General features: G+C 46.3%; 2 protein-coding genes across 4 annotated transcripts in view; one reads left to right on the forward strand and one right to left on the reverse strand.

Annotated features, from left to right (window-relative positions):
- SPDYC (speedy/RINGO cell cycle regulator family member C) overlaps nucleotides 1-23,287 on the reverse strand; it is a 41,660-nt gene that overhangs the window by 6,154 nt on the left and 12,219 nt on the right. The window lies entirely within an intron of this gene.
- LOC117081204 (HIG1 domain family member 1A, mitochondrial-like) lies at nucleotides 21,931-22,458 on the forward strand. Its single transcript, XM_033206980.1, has one exon. It carries the CDS (start codon nucleotides 21,970-21,972, stop codon nucleotides 22,249-22,251), a length of 282 nt encoding a protein of 93 aa, XP_033062871.1. The 5' UTR covers nucleotides 21,931-21,969; the 3' UTR covers nucleotides 22,252-22,458.

Below are 23,287 nucleotides of genomic sequence, written 5' to 3' on the forward strand. Positions count from 1 at the left end.
AATACAAAAATTAGCAGGGCAAGGTGGTGCATGCCTGTAATCCTAGCTACTTGGGAGGCTGAGACAGGAGAATTGCTTGAGCCTAGGGGGTGGAGGTTGCAGTGAGCTGAGATTGTGCCATTGCACTCCAGCCTGGGCGACAGAGCAAGACTTGGTCTCAAAAAAGATCCTTAACTTAATCACATCTGCAAAGTCTTTTTTGCCATGTGAGATAACATATTCTCAGGTCTGGGAAGTGGAATGTAGCCATCTTTGGGAGTCCATTATTCTGCCTGTTACAATTATCACAGCAAAATTTATTCTATGCTAACTAATATACTATTTATAAAATTTATATTCATGTAAATGTATATTTAATTTATAAAATCACACATTAACATTGCATGCTATAAAGGATACACATAAAAGGATATAAAAGGATACACATAAAACAGAATAACATACTGCCAGCTCAAAAATATATATATATGGCCAGGTCCATTGGCTCACGCCTATAATCTCAGCACTTTTTGGAGGCCAAGACAGGAGGATCATTTGAGTTCAGAAGTTGGAGACTAACCTGGGCAATGCATCAAGGCCCCATCTCTACAAAAAATAAACTAGCCTGGCATGGTGGCACATGGCTGCAGTCCTAACTACTCAAGAGGCTGAGGTGGGAGGATCACTTGAGCCCAGGAGTTCAAGGTTGCAGTGAGCTATTATCTTGCCACTCTACCTAGCCTGAGTGACACAGCAAGACCCTGTCTCTAAAACATAAATTAATTAATTAAAATTTTGAAAATATAAAGATAGAAAAAATAATATGCAATTACTAAAAGAAAGCTGGGATAACTACACTAGTATATTAAAACAACTTTAGGGCCGGGTGCAGTGGCTCACGCCTGTAATCCCAGAACTTTCGGAGGCCGAGACAGGCGGATCACGAGGTCAGGAGATCGAGACCATCCTGGCTAACACGGTGAAATCCCGTCTCTACTAAAATACAAAAAAAATTAGCTGGGCGTGGTGGTGGACGCCTGTAGTCCCAGCTACTCGGGAGGCTGAGGCAGGAGAATGGTGTGAACCCGGGAGGCGGAGCTTGCAGTGAGCTGAGATCACGCCACTGCACTCCAGCCTGGGTGACAGAGTGAGACTCTATCTCAAAAAACAAACAAACAAGCAAAAAAAACCAACTTTAGGCCAGGCGCAGTGGCTTACACCCATAATCCCAGCACTTTGGGAGGCCGAGGCAGGTAGATCATTTGAGATTGGGAGTTCAAGACCAGCCTGGCCAACATGGTGAAATCCCATTTCTACTAAAAATACAAAAATTAGGTGGGTGGTAGTGGCGAATGCCTGTAGTCCCAGCTACTCAGGAGGCTGTGGCAGGAGAATCGCTTGAGTCTGAAAGGCAGAGGTGGCGGTGAGCCGAGATTGCACCACTGCACTCCAGCCTGCTGGGTGACAGAGTGAGACCCTGTCTCAAAAAAAAAAAAAAAAACAAAAAAAAAAACCTCTGGACGAAAAGCATAACTAGAAAGAAAGAGAGTTTACGTAGTGATTTTAAAAATATATAGCTGGATGTGGTGGTGTGCACCCGTAGTGCTGGCCTGGGCAACATAGGGAGACCCTGTGGGAAAGAAGAGAAGGGGAAGAAGGGGAGGGAAAATAAAGGAAAAGAAACAGGAAGGAAAAGAAAAATAAAAGGAAAAAGGAAGGAGAAGAAAGAAAGAAGGGTGGGAGGGAAGGAAGAAAAAAAAATGTATATAATTACCTAACCAGAATCCAGGTAAAGAAAAAAATACATATATAGTAATTGGTTTACTCCTAAAAATAAAGTCAATAAGCAACAAACCGTGTGTGTGTGTGTGTGTGTGTGTGTGTGTGTGTGTAAAATCAACAGAACCACACGGAAAAACAAATCACAAACGTAACTGCAGATCTGATGGCACGTGCAAGGCAAAAAAGTTAGCAAAGCAATAAAAGATAGGAAGAATATGATGAACAAATTTGACCCAGTGGACAAATAAGGTAGCACTGCACCCAACAAAGGCAGAAAAGCACGCACAGAACATCTTCCTAAAAATTAATCAAATGCAGCCGGGCGAGGTGGCTCACGCTCGTAATCCCAGTACTTTGGGAAGTCAAGGCAGGCGGATCACAAGGTCAGGAGTTCGCGACTAGTCTGGCCGACATAGTGAACCCCGTTTCTACTAAAAATACAAAAAGCCGGGTGTGGTGGTTGGTGTGTGCCTGTAGTCCCAACTACTCAGGCGGCTGAGGTAGGAGAATGGCGTGAACCCGGAAGGGGGAGGTTGCGGTGAGCCGACGTCGCGCCACTGCTGCAGCCTGGGTAACAGAGCATAACTCCGTCTCAAAAAAAAAAAAAAGAAGAAGAAGAAGAACAAAAAGAAAGATAGAAAATATTGTCTGTCAAAGTTGGAGGACACAACTAGTAATTCTTAGAGAGGAATTTATGACCTCAAATGCGCGTGTTAGAAAATAAGAAAACGCTGACGAACTGAACTCCGTCTTAAAAAGTCACAAGTGAGCCCGGGGTACTTCCCGGTCCTGAGGCCCAAGGGGTTGCCTGGGTCCCCATCCGCCAACTTTCGCTCCCCACACAGCTCCAGGCAACAAGAAAGAAAAAATAAAACGCTGCCAAAACCACAGTGTCAGCATAACTTGAAAGCAGAGAAGGTCCAAACTTCAAAGTAACTGTAAATAAAAAGAAAGCGACAAAATCCCCGCACGCCATCGTGCGCTGCCGCCTCTCCCAGGCACGAGGCTTTGTGCCAAGAAAAGCTGGGGAAGGAGGGGAGACAGGAGTGGCCGGGCTGGGGTTGGTCGAGAGCCACCATCAGAAAGACTGCGACATTCTAAAATCTGAAAATACCAAGAAGACGTCCTGGGAAGTCAGAGCTCAGACCTCAGGGAAGGGGCTCACAAGTGTGTGCGATAGAAAGGGGAGGTTGTTAAAGTCCATTGATTCCGCGGGAGAGGTTTAAAAAAAGGTGGGGGGAGGTGCTAAAACGGGGCAGAAGCATCCGTGGGCATTAAGTGAAGTGGGAAAATGCAGAAGGGAGAAATTGAGGGTCCTACAAGACAAAAGAGAACCAAGCAATGGGAGAACACAAAACCCTACCCACCCCCACACCAAAACAAACAAATAAAAAGCTTCTAAAGCATCTGAACTTTGCTATATTGACCTTACAGTGTGCTATTGAGCTAGGAATCTTGTAAACCATCCAATGCCACAAAAACGAATAGAAAGAAGATGAATAGATCCGTACAGAGCTGATATTTTAAAAAATCTGAAAACAAAATTCAACACACATCAACTAAGAAAAATTGCTCTGGAAAAAAAACCACCATGTTTCCAAAGAAACAAAATATTTACAAAAAATGATCATATCTTAGGTCACAAAGAAATCATCAGTACATTAAAAAAAGTAGAAATATACAAATATTCTCTGAGCACAGTGTAATAAAATGAGACACCATTGTTATTATTTTTTGAGACAGAGTCTGTCTGTCACCAGGCTGGAGTGCAGTGGTGTAATCTCAGCTTACTGCAAGATCTGCCTCCAGGATTCAAGCAATCCTCCTGCCTCAGCCTCCTGAGTAGCTGGGACTACATGTGGGTGCCACCACACCCAGCTACTTTTTTTGTATTTTTAGTAGAGATGGGGTTTCACCATGTAGGTCAGGATGGTCTGGATGTCTTGACCTCGTGATCCATCTGCCTCGGCCTCCCAAAGTACTGGCTTTACAGGCGTGAGAGCCACCATGCCCGGCGAAAATGAGACATTATTATTATTATTATTATTATTATTTTTTTTTTTGAGACGGAGTCTCACTCTGTCGCCCAGGCTGGAGTGCAGTGGCCAGATCTCAGCTCACTGCAAGCTCTGCCTCCTGGGTTCACGCCATTCTCCTGCCTCAGCCTCCCGAGTAGCTGGGACTACAGGCGTCGCCCGGCTAGTTTTTTGTATTTTTTAGTAGAGACGGGGTTTCACAGTGTTAGCCAGGATGGTCTCGATCTCCTGATCTCGTGATCCGCCCGTCTCGGCCTCCCAAAGTGCTGGGATTACAGGCTTGAGCCACCGCGCCCGGCCGAAAATGAGACATTATTAACAAAGACAAACACAGCCTGGCACAGTGGCTCACACCTGCAATCTCAGCACTTTGAGATGCCAAGGTGGGAGAGTTGCTTGAACCCAGAAGTTCAAGACCAGAGACCCTGTCTCTATGAAACAAAACACACACACACATACACACACACACACATACACACACACACCAAAAAACCTAGCTGGGCATGCTGGATCACTTGAGCCTGAGAGGCAGAGGTTGCAGTGAGCCATGTTTGGGACACTGCACTCCAGCCTGGGCAACAGAGCAAGAATCGGTCTCGGGGAAAAAAAAAAAAAAGACAAGCCACTAGTTACCTTGTTTCAGGGAGAAAAGAGGAGAAAGACAAATATAATAAATACATGACAAAGGGGAGGGAACCATAGGAACAAGATATTTAAAATAATTTTAATACCAATTCCCAGAATGGTGGTGTAAGGAGCTCAGCAGACCCATTCCCCAACAAAACAACCATTTAACTAGAAAAATTTATTTATTTATTTACTTTTGAGATGGAGTCTCACTCTGTTGCCCAGGCTGAAATGCAGTGGTGTGATCTCTGCTCACTGCAAACTCTACCTGCCAGGTTTAAGCAATCCTCCTGCCTCAGCCTCCCGAGTAGCTGGGACTACAGGTGCACACCACCATGCCCAGCTAATTTTTTGTATTTTTAGTAGAGACAGGGTTTCACCATACTGGCCAGGCTGGTCTCGAACTCCTGACCTCGTGATCCACCCGCCTCGGCCTCCCAAAGTGCTGGGATCACAGGTGTGAGCCACCGTGCCCAGCCCGAAAGATTTATTCTAAGAACCCAATCATTTCAAATCTGTAAATTATCCTAAAGGCACATACAGCAAATGGGGAAGCATATTCCCTGACTGAACATGGACAAAAACATAAACTCACTGAAGTGCAGTAGCCAGTCTGCAGGCCACACACATATTTACCAGTAAAGAGAAAAATCTGGAACTTGAGCACGAACTTTGACCCATAAGTGGTTTATGGTCACTTTGACCATAAATGATTTATGCTGACCAGGGGTGACCCCTAGAGAGCCAAGCTAAAATACATGTGTATATATATATATATATATATATATTTTTTTTTTTTTTTTTTTTTGAGACGGGGTATTGCTATGTCACCCAGGCTGGAGTGCAATGACATGATTATAGCTCTCTGCTACCTTGAACTCTTGGGCTTAAGCTATCCTGCTGCTTCAACCCCGAAAGTGCTGGGATTACAAGCACGAGCCACCAGGCCCAGTAGCTAGATTTTTTTAAAAGAAAAAAAAACAAAACAGAAAACAGACATTCTAGGCTAAACACTGCAAGGAAAATACACTTCACAAAGTTAATTCAGCCAAGTCACTCAACAAAAAAAGAAATGACCAACCAAATAGTAACAACATTGACTCCTAAAAGAGGACTGGCATCCTACAATGTATTATCTAAAATGTACATTTTGGCCAGGCACGGTGGCTCATGCCTGTAATCCCAGTACTTTGAGAGGCCAAGGAGGGCAGATCACCTAAGGTCAGGAGTTTGAGACCAGCCTGGGCAATATGTGGAACCCTGTCTCTACTACAAATACAATTAGCTGAGTGTGGTAGTGCACGCCTGTAATCCCAGTTACTTGGGAGGCTGAGGCAGGAGAATCCCTTGACCCCAGGAGGCAGAGGTTGCAGTGTGCCAAGATCATGCCACAGCACTCCAGCCTGGGTGACAGACGGACTCTGTCTCAGAAAACAAACAAACAAAAAAGTACATTGTAATAAAAACATTAGGTTCATTTAAGTATATATTTTTAAATGCACTCCCATGTTTATTGCAGTACTATTCACAATAGCCAAAATATTGGATCAATCTAAGTGCCTATCAATGGATAAATGGGTAAAGAAAATGTGGTATATACACACAGTGGAATATTGTTCAGCCATAAAAGGAACAAAATTCTGTCATTCTCAGCAACGTGGATGAAACCGGATAAAAGTAAATTTGATTGATTGATTGATTGATTGATTGAGAGGGGGGTCTCATTCTGTTGCCCAGGCTGGAGTGCAATGGCACCATCTTGGCTCACTGCAACCTCCGCCTCCCAGGTTCAAGCGATTCTTCTGCCTCAGCCTCCCAAGTAGCTGGGATTACAGGCATGTGCCACCACGCCTGGCTAATTTTTTTGTATTTTTACTAGAGACGGGGTTTCACCATGTTGGCCAGGCTGGTCTCGAACTCCTGACCTCAGGTGATCTGCCTGCCTCGGCCTCCCAAAGTGCTAGAATTACAGGCATGTGCCACTGCACTTGGCCTAAAAGTACATTTTTTCAACAGAAATCATGACATGCAAGCAACAAGGAAAGTCTGGTCCATCCACAGGAAAAGAAAGAGCAGCCACAGACATTGCTTTTGAACAGGCTCAGATACTGGACTTAGCACACAATGCCTTCGCAGCAGCCGTTATAAATATGTTCACAGAAAAGTGACAAGAGGAAATAAGTAAACAAATAAATAGATTATTCTAAGAATTGTATAGTTTTAGTTCTTACATTTCAGGCCTATGATCTGTTTTGAGATTGGTTTGGTTGTGTTTTTTGCATAGTGTGAGGTAGGTGGCTAACTTCATTCTTTTGTCTGTGGATATCCAGTTGTTCTACTATTCTTTCCCCATTAAAAAGTCTTGGTACCCTTACAGAAAATCAGTTAACCAGAAATGTATAGTTTTATTTCTGGACTCTCAATTCTATTCTATTCATCTATTTGTCTATCATGCCAGTAGCACATAGTCTTAATTATTGTAGTTTTGTAGTATGTTTAAAATCGGAGGCCAGGCGTGGTGGCACATGCCAGTAATTCCAGCATTTTAGGAGGCTGAGGCGGGCACTTGAGGTCAGGCGTTTGAGCCTGGCCAACGTGACGAAATCCCATCTCTACAAAAAAAACAAAAATCAGCTGGGTGTGGTGGCGGGTGACTGCAATCCCCGCTTCTTGGGAGGCTGAGGCAGGAGAATCTCTTGAACCCAGGAGGCGGAGGATGCAGTGAATGGAGATCATGCCACTGCACTCCAGCCTGGGCGACAGAGTGAGACTCATTTTCAAGAAAGAAAAAATAAAATAAATAAATAAATAAATAAAATAGGAAAATGTGAAGGCTGTCAGACTGAAGACCCTGATGATGTTACAATTCAAATCAAAGGCCTCTGCTAGCAGAATTGTCTCTTGCTTGGAGGAGGTCAGTTTTTTTTTGTTTTTTTTTTGAGACGGAGTTTCGCTCTGTTGCTAGGCTGGAGTGCAGTGGTGTGATCTTGGCTCACTACAACCTCCGACTCCCAGGTTCAAGCAATTCTCCTGCCTCAACATCCGGAGTGTCTGGGATTACAGGCAAGTGCCACCACACCCAGCTAATTTTTGTATTTTTTTAGTAGAGACAGGGTTTCACCACGTTGGCCAGGATGGTCTCGATCTCCTGACCTCGTGATCCACTTGCCTTGGCCTCCCAAAGTGCTGGGATTACAGGCATGAGCCACCGCGCCCGGCCAAGGTCAGTCTTTTGTTCTATTCAGAACCTCAACTGATTGAACAGGGTCCTCTAACATTATGGAAGGCAATCTGCTTTACTCAAAAGTTGACCAATTTAAATGTCACTCTTATTCAAAAACGCCATCACCAAAGCATCCAGAATAATGTTTGACCACAAATGTGGGCACTGTGGCCCAGCCAAATAAACACATAAAATGAATCATCAAAATAACTTATGATTTTCACCACTGAATAATATTCTATTGTATGGATATGCCACAGTTTTATTATCCATTCTTCTATTGAAGGACATTTTGGTTGCTTCCTGTTTGGGGAGAGTGTGAAAAAGCTATTATACATATTTGTGCAGGGGTTTGGAGGTAGACGTAAGTTTTCTACTCAATTAGATAAATACCTACAAATTTTCAACTCAATTGGGTAAATATCTACGACCTAGCAATGGCTGGATCACATGGTTATAATCTATTTCACTTCGTATCAAACTGCCAAAGCATCTTGCAAAGTGATTGTACAGTTTTGCATTTTCACCAGCAGTGAGTGAAGGTTGCTGTTGCTCCACATCCTCATCAGCTCTTGGTGTTGTCAGTATTTTGCATGTTAACTGCTTTGATAGATGTGCAGTGATACCTCACTGTTGCTTTAATTTGCAATGCTCTAATGGCATATGACATTGAGTCTCTTTTTGTATGCTTTCTCATTTTTATTTCATATTTCTCCAAATATTTCTCTACCTTCCTCTCTCTCTTCTTACCTTCTGTACTCCAACAGCCAACAGCCAACATCCAACAACCGTGTAAGTGAGCCTCCTGGGAAGGGGGTTCTCCAGCCCCACACAAGCCCCACACAAGAAGACGGTAGCCCCGGCCAGAGACAAAAAGCAAACACCCTGGAAGATGGATCCTGTGTGCAGAATATTGTCCTCTGTGTCTCCTTGGATGATACGGGGACTGTTGATAACACCCAGCCCAGGGGGTTGCCTGAAAGCCGAACCAGGTGACGTCAGGCAGACAAAACTCTTGTTTTGTAAACTTGGGAAACTCTTCATTCCTACTATTACTGTTTTATGGAGTGAAAACATATGAAGATATGAATTTGGAAGAGCTGGAGGATCATGTAGACGAATTTAATGAGGAGGATGAACATGCCATTGAAATGTACAGACAGCAGAGACTGGCTGAGTGGAAAGCAACTAAACTGAATAATGAATTTGCAGAAGTTTTGGTGATCTCAGGAAAGGATTATGTTCAAGAAGTTACCTACTGACTGGGCACAGTGGCTTACACCTGTAATCCTAGCATTTTAGGAGGCCGAGGCAGGTGAATCACCTGAGGTCAGGAGTTCGAGACGAGCCTGGCCAACATGGCAAAACCCCATCTCTACTAAAAATACAAAAATTAGCCGGGTGTGGTGGCTCAGGACTGTAAGCCCAGCCACTCGGGAGGCTGAGGCAAGAGAATCACTTGAACCCGGGAGATGGAGGTTGTGGTGAGCTGAGATCACACCATTGCACTGCAGCCTGGGCAAGAAGAGCGAAACTCCGTCTCAAAACAGACAGACAAAAAAAATTAGCCGGGTGTGGTGGTGCTCGCCTGTAATCCTAGCTACTGGGGAAGCTGAGGCATGAAAATTGCTTGAACCTAGGAGGCGGAAGTTGCAGTGAGCCAAGATTGCACTACTGCACTCCAGCCTGGGCAATGGAGCATACGAAGTCCAAAAAAAAAAAAAAATTCCATTCTGTAATAAAAGGAGTCTAGACTCTTTGGAGAAATAGTTCATTTCAGGGCTGGGGCAGAGATAATACAAGATGAGTCTGAAACATCACATAGTGACAGAAAGTAAGGAGGTACTCATAAAGTCATGGGGACACTTCAAAAGGACACAACAGTCAACTCGAAGGAGCTCCCAAGGGCCAAATCTGGGATAATTTGAGCAACAAAATAAGTAATGATAGCAATAAATTATTATCCATAGAATAAAATAACTATCCATGAGTTTATACTGATATATGTAAATAACTGGGAGAGAAGAGACAACTCCTCTGTGCAGTAGAACTCAAATAAATGTAGGAGAAGTGATGGAAATAGAAAATCACCATCAGACAAACACCGCAGTCATAATTGTTGCAGGCGGGTGGATGCTAAAATTAGTGAGTGAAAGTATGATGCAAAAGAAGATATTTGTGTACACTCAAGGTGCACCTCACAACGTTTACTAATCACAAAGGGTGCTATGGTTTGAATGTTTATGTTTCTGTCCCCTCCAAACTTCAATGTTGAAACTAATTGCCAATGTGATAGTATCAAGACGTGGGGCCTTTTTTTTTTTTTTTTTTTTTTTTTTGGAGAAAGGGTCTTGCTCTGTCATCCAGGCTGGAGTGAAGTGGAGCAGCAATCTCAGCTCACTGCAACCTCCGCCTCCCAGGCTCAAGAGATCCTCCCATCTCAGCCTCCCAAGTAGTTTGGACCACAGGCACATACCACCATGCACGGCTAATGGGATAAACCCCTTATAAAAGAGGCTTCATGCATTGTTCTGCCGCTTTTTTGCCCTTCTGGTCCTCTGCTATGTGAGGACACAGGGTTTGTCCCCTTCGGAGGATGCAGCAACAAGGTGCCATCTTAGAGGCAGAGAGCAGCCCTCACCAGAAACCAACATGCCGGCCGGCACCTTGATGGGGGACTTCCAGCCTCCAGAACTATGACAAATAAGTTTTTATTATTTATAAATGACCCAATCTTGGGTAGTTTGTTATAGCGGCAGAAACAGACTAAAATAAAGGGGAAAAGAGTAAATCGACAGTGGAGAAGCCTGGGAGACACCACATGATCAAAGTTAGTATCACCAGTATCATAAGGTACGTCAACGTCATGTGCATGTACTAGGAGGCTCTGAGAAGGGCACAATTCACTGCTCTAGGATTCTTGCCGAAAATGAATAACTTCAGATGACACATTACAAGCATCACATAAACACAAAATAATTGAGGCATGTTGCACAAAATAAATTGGCTGGTACTCTTCAAAAGTGACAAATTCATGGAAGAAGAAGAAACCAGAGGCTGGGTGCAGGGGCTCAGGCCTCTAATCCCAGGATTTTGGGAGGGCGAGGCAGGCGGATCGCTTGAACCCAGGAATTTGAGACCAGCCTGGGCAACATGGCAAAACCTCATCTCTACAAAAAATACAAAAATTAGCCGAGCATGGTGGCACGTGCCTGCAGTCCCAGCACTTTGGGAGGCCGAGGCAGGCGGATCACAAGGTTAGGAGTTCAAGACCAGCCTGACCAACATAGTGAAACCTCGTCTCTACCAAAAATACAAAAATTAGCCAGGCGTGGTGGCGCACACCTGTAATCCCAGATACTCAGGAGGCCGAGGCAGGAGAACTGCTTGAACCTAGGAGGCAGAGGTTGCGGTGAGCCGAGATCACGCCACTGCACTCCAGCCTCGGCGACAGAGCGAGACACTGTCTCAAAAAAAAAAAAAAAAGAAAGAAAGAAACAAAAATAAGTCAGAAGGAGCCAAATCTGGACTATGAGGCAGATGCCTAATGATTTCCTGTTGAAACTCTCACAAAATTGACCTTCTTTGGTGAGAGGAACGAACAGGAGCATTGTCACGGTGGAGGACTCTCTGGTGAAGCTTTCCTGGGTGTTTTTCTGAGAAAGCTTTTGCTACACCAAACACTCTCATAATAAGCAGACGTTGCCATTCTTTGGCCACCCAGAAAGTCAACAAGCAGCATGTTTTGAGCATCCCGGTAAACTGATGCCATCACCTTTGCTCTTGACTGGTCTGCTTTTGAGTTGACTGGACTACTTCCACCTCTTGGAAGCCGTCGCTTTAATTGTGCCTTGCCTTCGGGATCCTACTGGGAAAGCCATGTTTCATCTGTTAGAACTCTTTAAAGAGATGTTTCAGGATCTTGATCCCGCTTGTTTTAAAATTTCCATGGAAAGCTCTGCTCTTGTCTGCAACTGATTTGGATGCAATGGTTTTGGCATCCATTGAGTGGAAAGTTTGCTTCACTTAAATTTTTCAGTCAGAATTGTACAAGCTGAACTAATTAAGGTGGCTTAGTGTTGGCTATCATTTCTGCTGTTAATCATTTAGTCCTCTTCAATCAGGATACCAATAAGATTTTTTCCTCACAAATTGTTGCGGGTGATCTGTTGCTGCACACTTCATCTTCAACATCATCTTATCCCTTCTTTTTTTTTTTGAGACGGAGTCTTGCTCTGTCGCCCAGGCTGGAGTGCAGTGGCCGGATCTCAGCTCACTGCAAGCTCCGCCTCACGGGTTCACGCTATTCTCCTGCCTCAGCCTCCCGAGTAGCTGGGACTACAGGCGCCCGCCACCTCGCCCGGCTAGTTTTTTTGTATTTTTTTTTTTTAGTAGAGACGGGGTTTCACCGTGTTAGCCAGGATGGTCTCGATTTCCTGACCTCGTGATCCGCCCGTCTCGGCCTCCCAAAGTGCTGGGATTACAGGCTTGAGCCACCGCGCCCGGCCCATCTTATCCCTTCTTAAAACAAGTTGCCTATTTGTAAACTGCTGATTTCTTTGGAGCATTGTCTCCATAAACTTTTCATAAAGCATCAGTGATCTCTTCATCCTTCCACCAATGCTTCACCATAAATTCGTGTTTGTTCTTGCTTCAATTTTAGCATAATTCATGTTCCTTTCATAGGGACTATTTTTTTTTTTTTTTTTTTTGAGACGGAGTCTCGCTCTGTCGCCCAGGCTGGAGTGCTGTGGCCGGATCTCGGCTCACTGCAAGCTCCGCCTCCCGGGTTCACGCCATTCTCCTGCCTCAGCCTCCCGAGCAGCTGGGACTACAGGCGCCCACCACCTCGCCCGGCTAGTTTTTTGTATTTTTAGTAGAGACGGGGTTTCACCGTGGTAGCCAGGATGGTCTCGATCTCCTGACCTCGTGATCCACCCGACTCGGCCTCCCAAAGTGCTGGGATTACAGGCTTGAGCCACCGCGCCCGGCGGGACTATTTTTTTTTGTTTGTTTGTTTGTTTGTTTTTTTGAGACGGAGTCTCTCTCTGTCTGCCAGGCTGGAGTGCAGTGGCGGATCTCAGCTCACTGCAAGCTCCGCCTCCCGGGTTTACACCATTCTCCTGCCTCAGCCTCCGGAGTAGCTGGGACTACAGGCGCCCGCCACCTCGCCCGGCTAGTTTTTTGTATTTTTTTTTTTTAGTAGAGACGGGGTTTCACCGTGTTAGCCAGGATGGTCTCGATTTCCTGACCTCGTGATCCGCCCGTCTCGGCCTCCCAAAGTGCTGGGATTACAGGCTTGAGCCACCGCGCCCGGCCCATCTTATCCCTTCTTAAAACAAGTTGCCTATTTGTAAACTGCTGATTTCTTTGGAGCATTGTCTCCATAAACTTTTCATAAAGCATCAGTGATCTCTTCATCCTTCCACCAATGCTTCACCATAAATTCGTGTTTGTTCTTGCTTCAATTTTAGCATAATTCATGTTCCTTTCATAGGGACTATTTTTTTTTTTTTTTTTTTTTTTGAGACGGAGTCTCGCTCTGTCGCCCAGGCTGGAGTGCTGTGGCCGGATCTCGGCTCACTGCAAGCTCCGCCTCCCGGGTTCACGCCATTCTCCTGCCTCAGCCTCCCGAGCAGCTGGGACTACAGGCGCCCACCACCTCGCCCGCTAGTTTTTTGTATTTTTTAGTAGAGACGGGGTTTCACCGTGGTAGCCAGGATGGTCTCGATCTCCTGACCTCGTGATCCACCCGACTCGGCCTCCCAAAGTGCTGGGATTACAGGCTTGAGCCACCGCGCCCGGCGGGACTATTTTTTTTTGTTTGTTTGTTTGTTTGTTTTTTTGAGACGGAGTCTCTCTCTGTCTGCCAGGCTGGAGTGCAGTGGCCGGATCTCAGCTCACTGCAAGCTCCGCCTCCCGGGTTTACACCATTCTCCTGCCTCAGCCTCCGGAGTAGCTGGGACTACAGGCGCCCGCCACCTCGCCCGGCTAGTTTTTTGTATTTTTTTAGTAGCGACAGGGTTTCACCGTGTTAGCCAGGATGGTCTCGATCTCCTGACCTCGTGATCTGCCCGTCTCGGCCTCCCAAAGTGCTGGGATTACAGGCTTGAGCCACCGCGCCCGGCCCACAGGGACTATTTTAAAACTGATGTCTTATCCTTCTTAGTGTCTCAAACTAGATTCTGTTCAGACATTTAAAATTTTTTTTTATTTTTTGTATTTCTCTCTTTTTTTTTTTTTTTTGAGACTGAGTCTTGCTCTGTCGCCAAGCTGGAGTGCAGTGGCGCAATCTTGGCTCACTGCAACTTCCGCCTCCCGAGTTCAAGCGAATCTCCTGCCTCAGCCTCCTGAGTAGCTGAGACCACAGATGCGTGCCACCACGCCCAGCTAATTTTTGTATTTTTAGTAGAGACGGGGTTTCACCATGTTGGCCAGGATGGTCTTGATCTATTGATCTCGTGATCTACCCACCTTGGCCTACGAAAGTGCTGGGATTACAGGCGTGAGCCACCGTGCCCGGCCCTTTTTTTTTTGAGATGGAGTCTCACTCTGTTGCCCAGGTTGGAGTGCAGTAGTGCAATCTCGACTCACTGTAGCCTGGTCGACAAGAGTGAGAGTCCATCACAAAAAACAAAAACCAAAACCAAACAACAAAGTGTATAATGAGGGTTTGGCAGGGTTAGGGAGGCAGGCTGGAAGCAGATCATGCAGAAATCCAAATGTCCCCTTAGAAAGGCCCTTGTCAGATTAGCAAGCCCACGCTGGTCACTGAGCATCTGTCTCAGCTTCCTCCCAGCTGGCTGCCTGGACCACAGAGGCTGGAACAGTTGAAAACAAAACAAAACAAAAAACCTGAGTTCCAGATATTCCTTCCACAATTTCTTTCTTTTATTTTTTATTTTTTTTCAAGACAGAGTTTCACTCTTGTTGCCCAGGCTGGAGTGCAATGGCACAGTCTCAGCTCATAACTTCTGCCTCCCATGTTCAAGCGATTTTCCTGCCTCAGCTTCCTGAGTAGCTGGGATTACAGGCGTGAGCCACCATATCCAGTTAATGTTTGTATTTTTAGTAGAGATGGGGTTTCACTGTGTTGGTCAGGCTGGTCTTAAACTCCAGATCTCAGGTGATCCACCCACCTTGGCCCCCCAAACTGCTGGGATTACAGGCATGAGCCACTGCATCCGATCCAGACTCATAAACACAGATGGAAAAATCCTAAGCAAATTATTAGCAAAATGAATCTGGTAATATATAGGAAGAGAACGCGCTGTGCCCAAATTGGATTTATTCTAAAAATGCAAGGTTAGAGATGAGAAAATTGATTAATCTGATTTGCGCCCTTAACAGATTACGGGAGAAAATTGAAAAATCTCAAGGACTGCAAAAAGTACATCTTGCCATGTGCAGTGAACTAGACCCCACAAGTACGTATCACACCATGTAGTAAGGGACTTGAGGCAAGGAGCAGCAGGAAAGGCAGTGGCTGTGCAGAAAGTCTTTTGGGCCAGTTGTTTAGACAGCATCTAGAGTTTGGAAACCTTATCTGGAATGTGTCAGCTTTGCACTAAATAAACAAAAATTACCCTACATTTTGTGGTTTAAATGAGAAAAAAAAAAACAATTTATTATCTCACAGTTTCTGTAGATGAGGAATGTGGGAGCATTAACTTGGAGGTTCTGCCTCACAGTCTCTTATGAAGTTTGCAGTCAAGATGCTGGCCAGGGCTACTGTCTTCTGAGGGTTTGTGTGGGGCTGCAGGATTGCTTTCCCAAGCAGCTCTCTTACACGGCTGTTGGCTGGGAGGCCTTAGTTCCTCACCATGTGAACCTGTCCACAGGGCTGCTGAGTGTCTCATGACAGCTGGCTTCCCCCAGAGCAAGAGATCCAAGAGACAGTGCAGACAAGAAGCCAAAGTGTGTTCGTGCCAACTCTCCTAGGTCTCTCACCACCACTTTCTTTTTTTTTTTTGAGACGGAGTCTCGCTCTGTCGCCCAGGCTGGAGTGCAGTGGCCGGATCTCAGCTCACTGCAAGCTCCGCCTCCCGGGTTTATGCCATTCTCTCGCCTCAGCCTCCCGAGTAGCTGGGACTACAGGCGCCCGCCACATCGCCCGGCTAATTTTTTGTATTTTTTTTAGTAGAGACGGGGTTTCACCGTGTTAGCCAGGATGGTCTCGATCTCCTGACCTCGTGATCCACCCGTCTCGGCCTCCCAAAGTGCTGGGATTACAGGCTTGAGCCACCGCGCCCGGCCTCACCACCACTTTCATTGATTCTATTCTTTAGAAGTGAGTCACTAAGTTCAGTTTACATTTGGGGGAGGGGAGCGAGCCTCCATGTCTCGAAAAGAGGAGTATCCGGCCAGGCGCAGTGGCTCACATCTGTAATCCTAACACTTTGGGAGGCCAAGGCGGGTGGATCACAGGGTCAGGAGTTTAAGACTAGACTGACCAACATGGTGAAACCCCATCTCTACTAAAAATACAAAAATTAGCCAGGTGTGGTGGCACACACCTGTAATCCTAGCTACTCAGGAGGCTGAGGCAGGAGAATCACTAGAATCCGGGAGGCAGAGGTTGCAGTGAGCCGAGATTGCGCAACTGCACTCCAGCCTGGGTGACAGAGCGAGACTCTGTCAAAGCAAAGAAAAGAAAAGAAAGAGAGAGGAAGGCAAGAAGGAAGGAAGGAAGGAAGGAAAGAAGGGAGGGAGGGAGGGAGGGAGGGAGAGAGGGAGGGAGGGGCGGGCATCTAGAATGCATGGACATTCCTAAAACCACCTCACCTAGGAGACTCAAGGCCTGGTTGAAACATCCATCCACCTACTTAGTGTCTGTACTGGAAGAAGAGGAAATCAGATAGCCAGAGGATTGTTTCACTTTCAATTCAGCTACAAAACTCCTTGGCCATTCATGTTTCCTGGCAATCGCACTGCAGATGTCTAGAAACTTCACGTTTCCACTTTTTTCTTACAAAAATGTCATTCAGAATCACAATTCCACTTTCTGAGGTAACTAATCACACCCTCTCCTCTCTCTGCAAAGCTCCAACATGCCTTCTTTCCCTTTTTCTTTTTTTGCTTTGAGACAGGGTTTCACTGTCACCGAGGCTGTTTAGTGCAGTGGCTCGATCTCTGCTCACTGCAATCTCTGCCTCCTGGGCTCAAGCCATCCTCCCACCTCAGCCTCCTGAATAACTTGGACCACAGGGGCGTGCCACCAAGCCCAGCTAATTTTTTGTAGATACGGGGTTTTGTCATGTTGCCCCAGCTGGTTTTGAACTCCTGGGCTCAAGCATTCTACCCCACTTGGCCTCGCAAAATGCTGGGATTACAGGTGTGAGCCACTGTGCTCAGCTCCTTTCCCTTTTTCTTCTCCTCCATCTTACCTGAATCTGCACCTGTAAACACTTTCTCTGCCTCCTCTCCTACTGCTAGAATGGAACAGCCATCTTTCTCCTCCTTTCTTTTTTATTTTTATTTTTTATATAGACGGGGTCTCACTATGTTGGCCAGGCTGGTCTCAAACTCCTGGGATCAAGTGATCCTCCTGCCTCAGCCTCCCAAAGTGCTAGAATTATAGGCGTGAGCCACCACGCCCAACCTCTCTCTTCCTTTCTCTTTTTTTTTTTTTTGAGACGGAGTCTCGCTCTGTCGCCCAGTCTGGAGTGCAGTGGCCGGATCTCAGCTCACTGCAAGCTCCACCTCCCGGGTTTACGCCATTCTCCTGCCTCAGCCTCCTGAGTAGCTGGGACTACAGGCGCCCGTCACCTCACCCGGCTAGTTTTTTGTATTTTTTTTAGTAGAGACGGGGTTTCACCATGTTAGCCAGGATGGTCTCGATCTCCTGACCTCGTGATCCGCCCGCCTCGGCCTCCCAAAGTGCTGGGATTACAGGCTTGAGCCACCGCGCCCGGCTCTCTTCCTTTCAAAGCTTCTGGGTCCTCCTCGCCTGCTCGCCTCCCCTCCCTTCTTGATTTCTCAAAGTCATCACTTTTCTGTGTGCTTCCTGGTTTATTTTTTGTCTTTAATATTCTGTAAGCTTCATAAGGGAAGGGACTTTTTTCTATTTCATTTGCTAATACATTTACAACACTTAGAACAAGACCTGGTTCAAGATGGACACTGGATAAATACTTGGGTGAATAATTGAGTGAATGAATGAGAAGAGGAAACCCCACCCATTCTAGCTGGAAGGAAAGATGAGGAGGCAGGAGGAGCAAGTGTGAGCAGTAGGAGAAAAGGTGTGTGCCCTGAATCTCCTGCACTGGGCAAAAGTCTCATGAGGGCAGTTGTCTTTTTGCTCACCCTGGAATCCCAGCACCCAGCTCTGCACCTGGCACATAACAGGTAACTGTGCTGATTGCCCAGGTGCCAGCTGATTGCCCAACCTGCACCTTGGTGCCCCAGCCCCTTTCCTTGTACTAGTCTTGGATGATCCATGCTGCCCGCGGATCTGTCCCTCCCTGCCCCTCTATCCTACATCCCTTTCTCAGATGCTCAGGCCAGCCTGAGTTGAGTCCTAATGTGGCCTCACTGCCCGGCTGGCCGTGCCCCGGCAGAGGGACGACAGACATCAACCTCCTGTCCCTGCTCTGCCCTCCGAGGACACCCAGACTCGAGACAACTGCCTAGGGTGGCAGCCTGCCAAGGGGCCCGAGGTGGCTGTTCCGTGGCTTTGCACAGAAAATGTTGGAAACGACAGCCCCGAGACACTGCTTCGATAGTAGGAAGAAGTCACCACAGGCCCTCACTGGAGGTGCAGCACAGTGTCAGGGAAGTAGACAGAGTGCTGCCCGGCCACACTCTAGCAGGGTGACTCTGGCTGACTTTCTTAGCCTCTCTGAACATCTGTTTTCTTTTCTTATTTTTATTCCTTTCTGTAACCTCAAGAATATCTGTTTCTTATTAATAAAATGTCTAGCTGCCATTGGGATGAGAAAATAGACCTGTTACAAAGCATGGGGGTTGAGAGAAGGGCTATGAGGCCACGCTGTCTGAGCTTAAGTCTTTTTTTTTTTTTTTTTTTTGAGAAGGAATCTTGCTCTGTCACCCAGGTTGGAGTACAGTAGTACAATCTTGACTCACTGCAACCTCCGCTTCCTGGGTTCAAGCAATTCTCCTGCCTCAGCCTCCCAAGTAGCTGGGACTACTGGCACCCACTCCCCATGGCTGGCTAATTTTTGTATTTTTTGTAGAGATGGGATTTCACCATGTTGCCCAGGCTGGTCTCGAACTCCTGACCTCAGGTGATCCACCCCCTTGCCCTCTCAAAGTGCTGAGATTACAGGCGTGAGGCACCGCACCCAACCTGGGCTTAAATCTTGACTTTGTCTTTCCCTATTAGTTGGGCAAACCTCAGGCAAGTTACTTAATCTCCCTGAGCCTCAGTTTCTTTATCTATGAAACCGATATAGTACCTGACTCAGGATTGACATAAAGGTTAAAACTATAACTGGCATGGCCGGGTGCGGTGGTTCATGCCTGTAATCCCAGCACTTTGGGAGGCTGAGACGGGCGGATCACGAGGTCAGGAGATCGAGACCATCCTGGCTAACACGGTGAAACCCCGTCTCTACTAAAAATACAAAAAATTAGCCGGGCATGGTGGCGGGCGCCTGTAGTCCCAGCTACTCGGGAGGCTGAGGAAGGAGAATGGTGTGAACCCGGGAGGCAGAGCTTGCAGTGAGCCAAGATCGTGCCACTGCACTCCAGTCTGGGCGACAGAGCCACACTCTGTCTAAAAAACAAAAACAAAAACAAAAACAAACTGTAACTGGCCAACATAAGGGGTGTGTGAATTATTCAAACTATTGCAGCATGTAAGTGGTAGTTATTTTTATTATTCTCAGCCCTGCCCTGAAGGATGTCACAGACACAGAAGTGATTACAATACAGGGTCACAGAGGCTGTGTTCACATAGGGTCAAATACTGTAGGCACCACGTGGTGGGGACTCACTCAGGTTCATGGCTGATGCTGGAAATGTCTAAGGGTGTGCACTAAGAATTTTCCAGACAAAGAAGAAAGGGAAAAGCATGCTACTTTATACAGGTTTGAGCAAAAGTTAAGATAGCTAGGCCAAAGAAGCAAGCAGAGTCGGAGGAATGAGATAAGTTAAGTTTGACCACAATACAAAGTGCATGATAGGCCGGGCGCGGTGGCTCATGTCTGCAATCCCAGCACTTTGGGAGGCCGAGGCGGGCGGATCACGAGGTCAGGAGATCGAGACCATCCCGGCTAACATGGCGAAACCCCATCTCTACTAAAAATACAAAAAATTTGGCCGGGCGCGGTGGCTCACGCCTGTAATCCCAGCACTTTGGGAGGCCGAGGCAGGCGGATCACAAGGTCAGGAGATCGAGACCACGGTGAAACCTCGTCTCTACTAAAAATACAAAAAAAAATTAGCCGGGCGCGGTGGCGGGCGCCTGTAGTCCCAGCTACTCAGGAGGCTGAGGCAGGAGAATGGTGTGATCCCGGGAGGCGGAGCTTGCAGCGAGCCGAGATCGTGCCACTGCACTCCAGCCTGGGGCACAGAGCCAGACTCCGTATCAAAAAAAAAAAAAAAAAAAAATTAGCCGGCGTGGTGGCGGGCGCCTGTAATCCCAGCTACTCAGGAGGCTGAGGCAGGAGAATGGCATCAACCGGGGAGGCGGAGCTTGCAGTGAGTCAAGATCATGCCGCTGCACTCCAGCCTGGGCGGCAGAGGGAGACTTCCATCTCAAAAGAAACAAAAACAAAAACAAAAACAAAAACACCAAAGTGCATGATGAGGGCTGGGCATAGTGGCTCACACCTGTAGTCCCAGCACTTTGGGAGGCTGAGGCGGGTGGATCACCTGAGGTCAGGAGTTCGAGACCAGCCTGGTCAACATATGAAATCCCATCTCTACTAAAAATACAAAAATTAACTGAGCAGGGTGGCAGGTGCCTGTAATCCCAGCTACTCAGGAGGCTGAGGCAGGAGAATTGCTTATACTCGGGAGGGAGAAGTTGCAGTGAGTTGAGATCATGCCATTGCACTCTAGCCTGGTCAACAAGAGTGAGACTCCATCTCAAAAATAATAAATAAACAAACAAACAAACAAAGTGCATGATGAGGATTTGGCAGGGTTAGGGAGGCAGGCTGGAAGCAGATCATGCAGAAATCCAAATGTCCCCTTAGAAAGGCCCTTGTCAGATTAGCAAGCCCACGCTGGTCACTGAGCATCTGTCCCAGCCTCCTCCCAGCTGGCTGCCTGGCCCACAGAGGCTGGAACGGTAAAATAAATAAATAAATAAATAAACAAACACGAGTTCCAGATATTCCTTCTGGTTTTGTTTGTGTGTTTTAGACTCAGTTTCACTCTTGTCTCCCAGGCTGGAGTGCTGTGGTACGATCTCGGCTCACCGCAAGCTCTGCCTCCTGGGTTCAAGTGATTCTCCTGCCTCAGCCTCCCAAGTAGCTGGGATTACAGGCATGACTCCTCCCAAGAAGTAGAGAAGAGACTTTTCTTGGTGAAGTTGTTAGAAGCAACTAGGTATGGGACCCAAAGTGAGATAGGAGGCAGGTCTCGATTCTGGAGGTGGGGCTGGGACACCAGACCAAATTGAGGACTTGCTGAAACAGGGATGGGGGTGGAGGCAGCTTTCCATAAGACACACCCACCAGTGTGCCATGTCAGTTTACCATTGCCATGGCAACACCTGGAAGTTACTGCCCCTTTCTGTGTTAATGACCAAATGACTCAGAATTTACCACCCTATTTCTAGAAATTTCTGCATAATCTGCTCTCTAATTTGCATATAATTAAAAGTGGCTATAAATATGACTGCAGAACTGCCTCTGAGCTGCTACTCAGGGTAGCCCTGGTCTGCAAGGAGCAGTACATCTGCTGCTGCTGTGCACTGCCACTTCAATAAAAGTGGCTAACAGCACTGGCTCACAGTGGAATTCTTTCCTGGACAAAGCTAAGAACCCTCCCAGGCTAAGCCCCAATTTGGGGGCTTGCCTACCCTACATCAAAAGGAGGAGAAACCTTTGGGAGCAGAGTGGGTAAGTCTGTGCAATTCTGGGACGGGTACAGGGACTTCAAATGGCATTTTCTCAACAACTCTATTGGTTACAGAAGTAACATTTTTATCTCTATCCTATGTGTTTGTTTTTCAGATGGTACTAAACTTGGGCAGGGAAGGACAGGGTGTTACGTTGCATGCCCTGTAAAAACGCTTGGTCTAAATCTGTCATATACTTGGCACTTAAAACATGTTAAATGTTAACTAAAGAATGTTGACATCAGGTGTGAGAGGTTTTCTGCTCTAAGGAGATTCCTCAAGCAGTTGCTATGTCAACAGACACAGATGTTTCCCTTTCTTCATATGATGAAGATCAGGGATCCAAACTTATTCGAAAAGCTAAAGAGGCACTATTCGTACCCGTTGGAATAGCAGGTTTTGCAGCACTTGTTACATATGGATTACACACATTGAAGAGCAGGGGAAATACTCAAATGTCCCTTCATCTGATCCACATGTGTGTGGCCGCCCAAGGCTTTGTTGTAGGAGCAACGACTGTTGGTAAGGGCTGTTCCGTGTGTTGGGAATTCTGGGCAAAACCTAAGCCTTAGAAGAAGAGATGCTGTCTTGGTCTTGTTGGAGGAGCTTGCTTTAGTTAGACGTCTCATTACTGAAGTTATGTGTTATTGTGGAAAATAAACTATTTGAGTGGGTTTAGATGGTAACACAGCATCTTAAATATTGGCTTCCTTTCTTGCAGGCTTGATTTGCCTGGTGACCAAATTACTAGTGACTAGTTTACTAACTAGGTCATTCAAGGAAATCAAGTTAGCATAAAAGAAACATGTCACCTAAATGCACTAGATTGTGTTGAAATGTCCATCTTCTTCAATTGTGAAGATGAAGTTAGTTCTAAAGGAGATAGCAGGCCGACCCTGAAGTCCTCCCAGTTTGCTGCAGGATCTCACATGTTTTGGATGTCATATAAGAGTTCTATTTGCCCCAGTTAACTTTTTTCTGCCCGTCTTGTGGACTGGCTGGCTCTTTTAGAACTCCATCCAAAAAGTGCATGGAATATAACTTGTAAAGCTTCCCACAACTGACAGTATCTATGTGTGTGTGTTTAAACCAAATCTAGAAAGCTTACAATAGAGCTGCATAGTAGTGGTATTTATTAAAGAATCACAATTGTAAACATGAGAATAATTTTTGGATTCAAGTTCAGTTATTTTGTAATTGCAGAATTATGTTTTTGCTGCTGTTATATCTGAATAATTTTTAAATGTCATCTTGAGATAGAAATACGTATTTAAGCACTCATGCAAAGGTAAATGAACACTTTTGTTTTTTTGAGACGGAGTCATGCTCTGTCGCCAGGCTGGAGTGTAGTGGCGTGATCTTGGCTCACTGCAGCCTCCACCTCCCAGGTTTGAGCGATTCGCCTGTTTCAGGCTCCTGAGACCTGGGACTACAGGTGCACACCACCATGCCTGGCTAATTTTTATATTTTTAGTAAAGACGGGGTTTCACCATATCGGCCAGGATGGTCTCAATCTTGACCTCGTGATCCGCCAACCTCAGCCTCCCGAATTGCTGGGATTACAAGCATGAGCCACTGTGCCCGGCCCAATGAACACTTTTTTTTTT

This window comes from Trachypithecus francoisi, unplaced genomic scaffold, assembly GCF_009764315.1.
Source record: "Trachypithecus francoisi isolate TF-2019V2 unplaced genomic scaffold, Tfra_2.0 Lachesis_group8, whole genome shotgun sequence".
NCBI classification, from domain to species: Eukaryota; Metazoa; Chordata; class Mammalia; order Primates; family Cercopithecidae; genus Trachypithecus; species Trachypithecus francoisi.

Bases quoted from the DNA above. Each gene is read 5' to 3' on its own strand.
- LOC117081204 (XM_033206980.1), top strand. From the start codon at position 21,970: ATGTCAACAGACACAGATGTTTCCCTTTCTTCATATGATGAAGATCAG.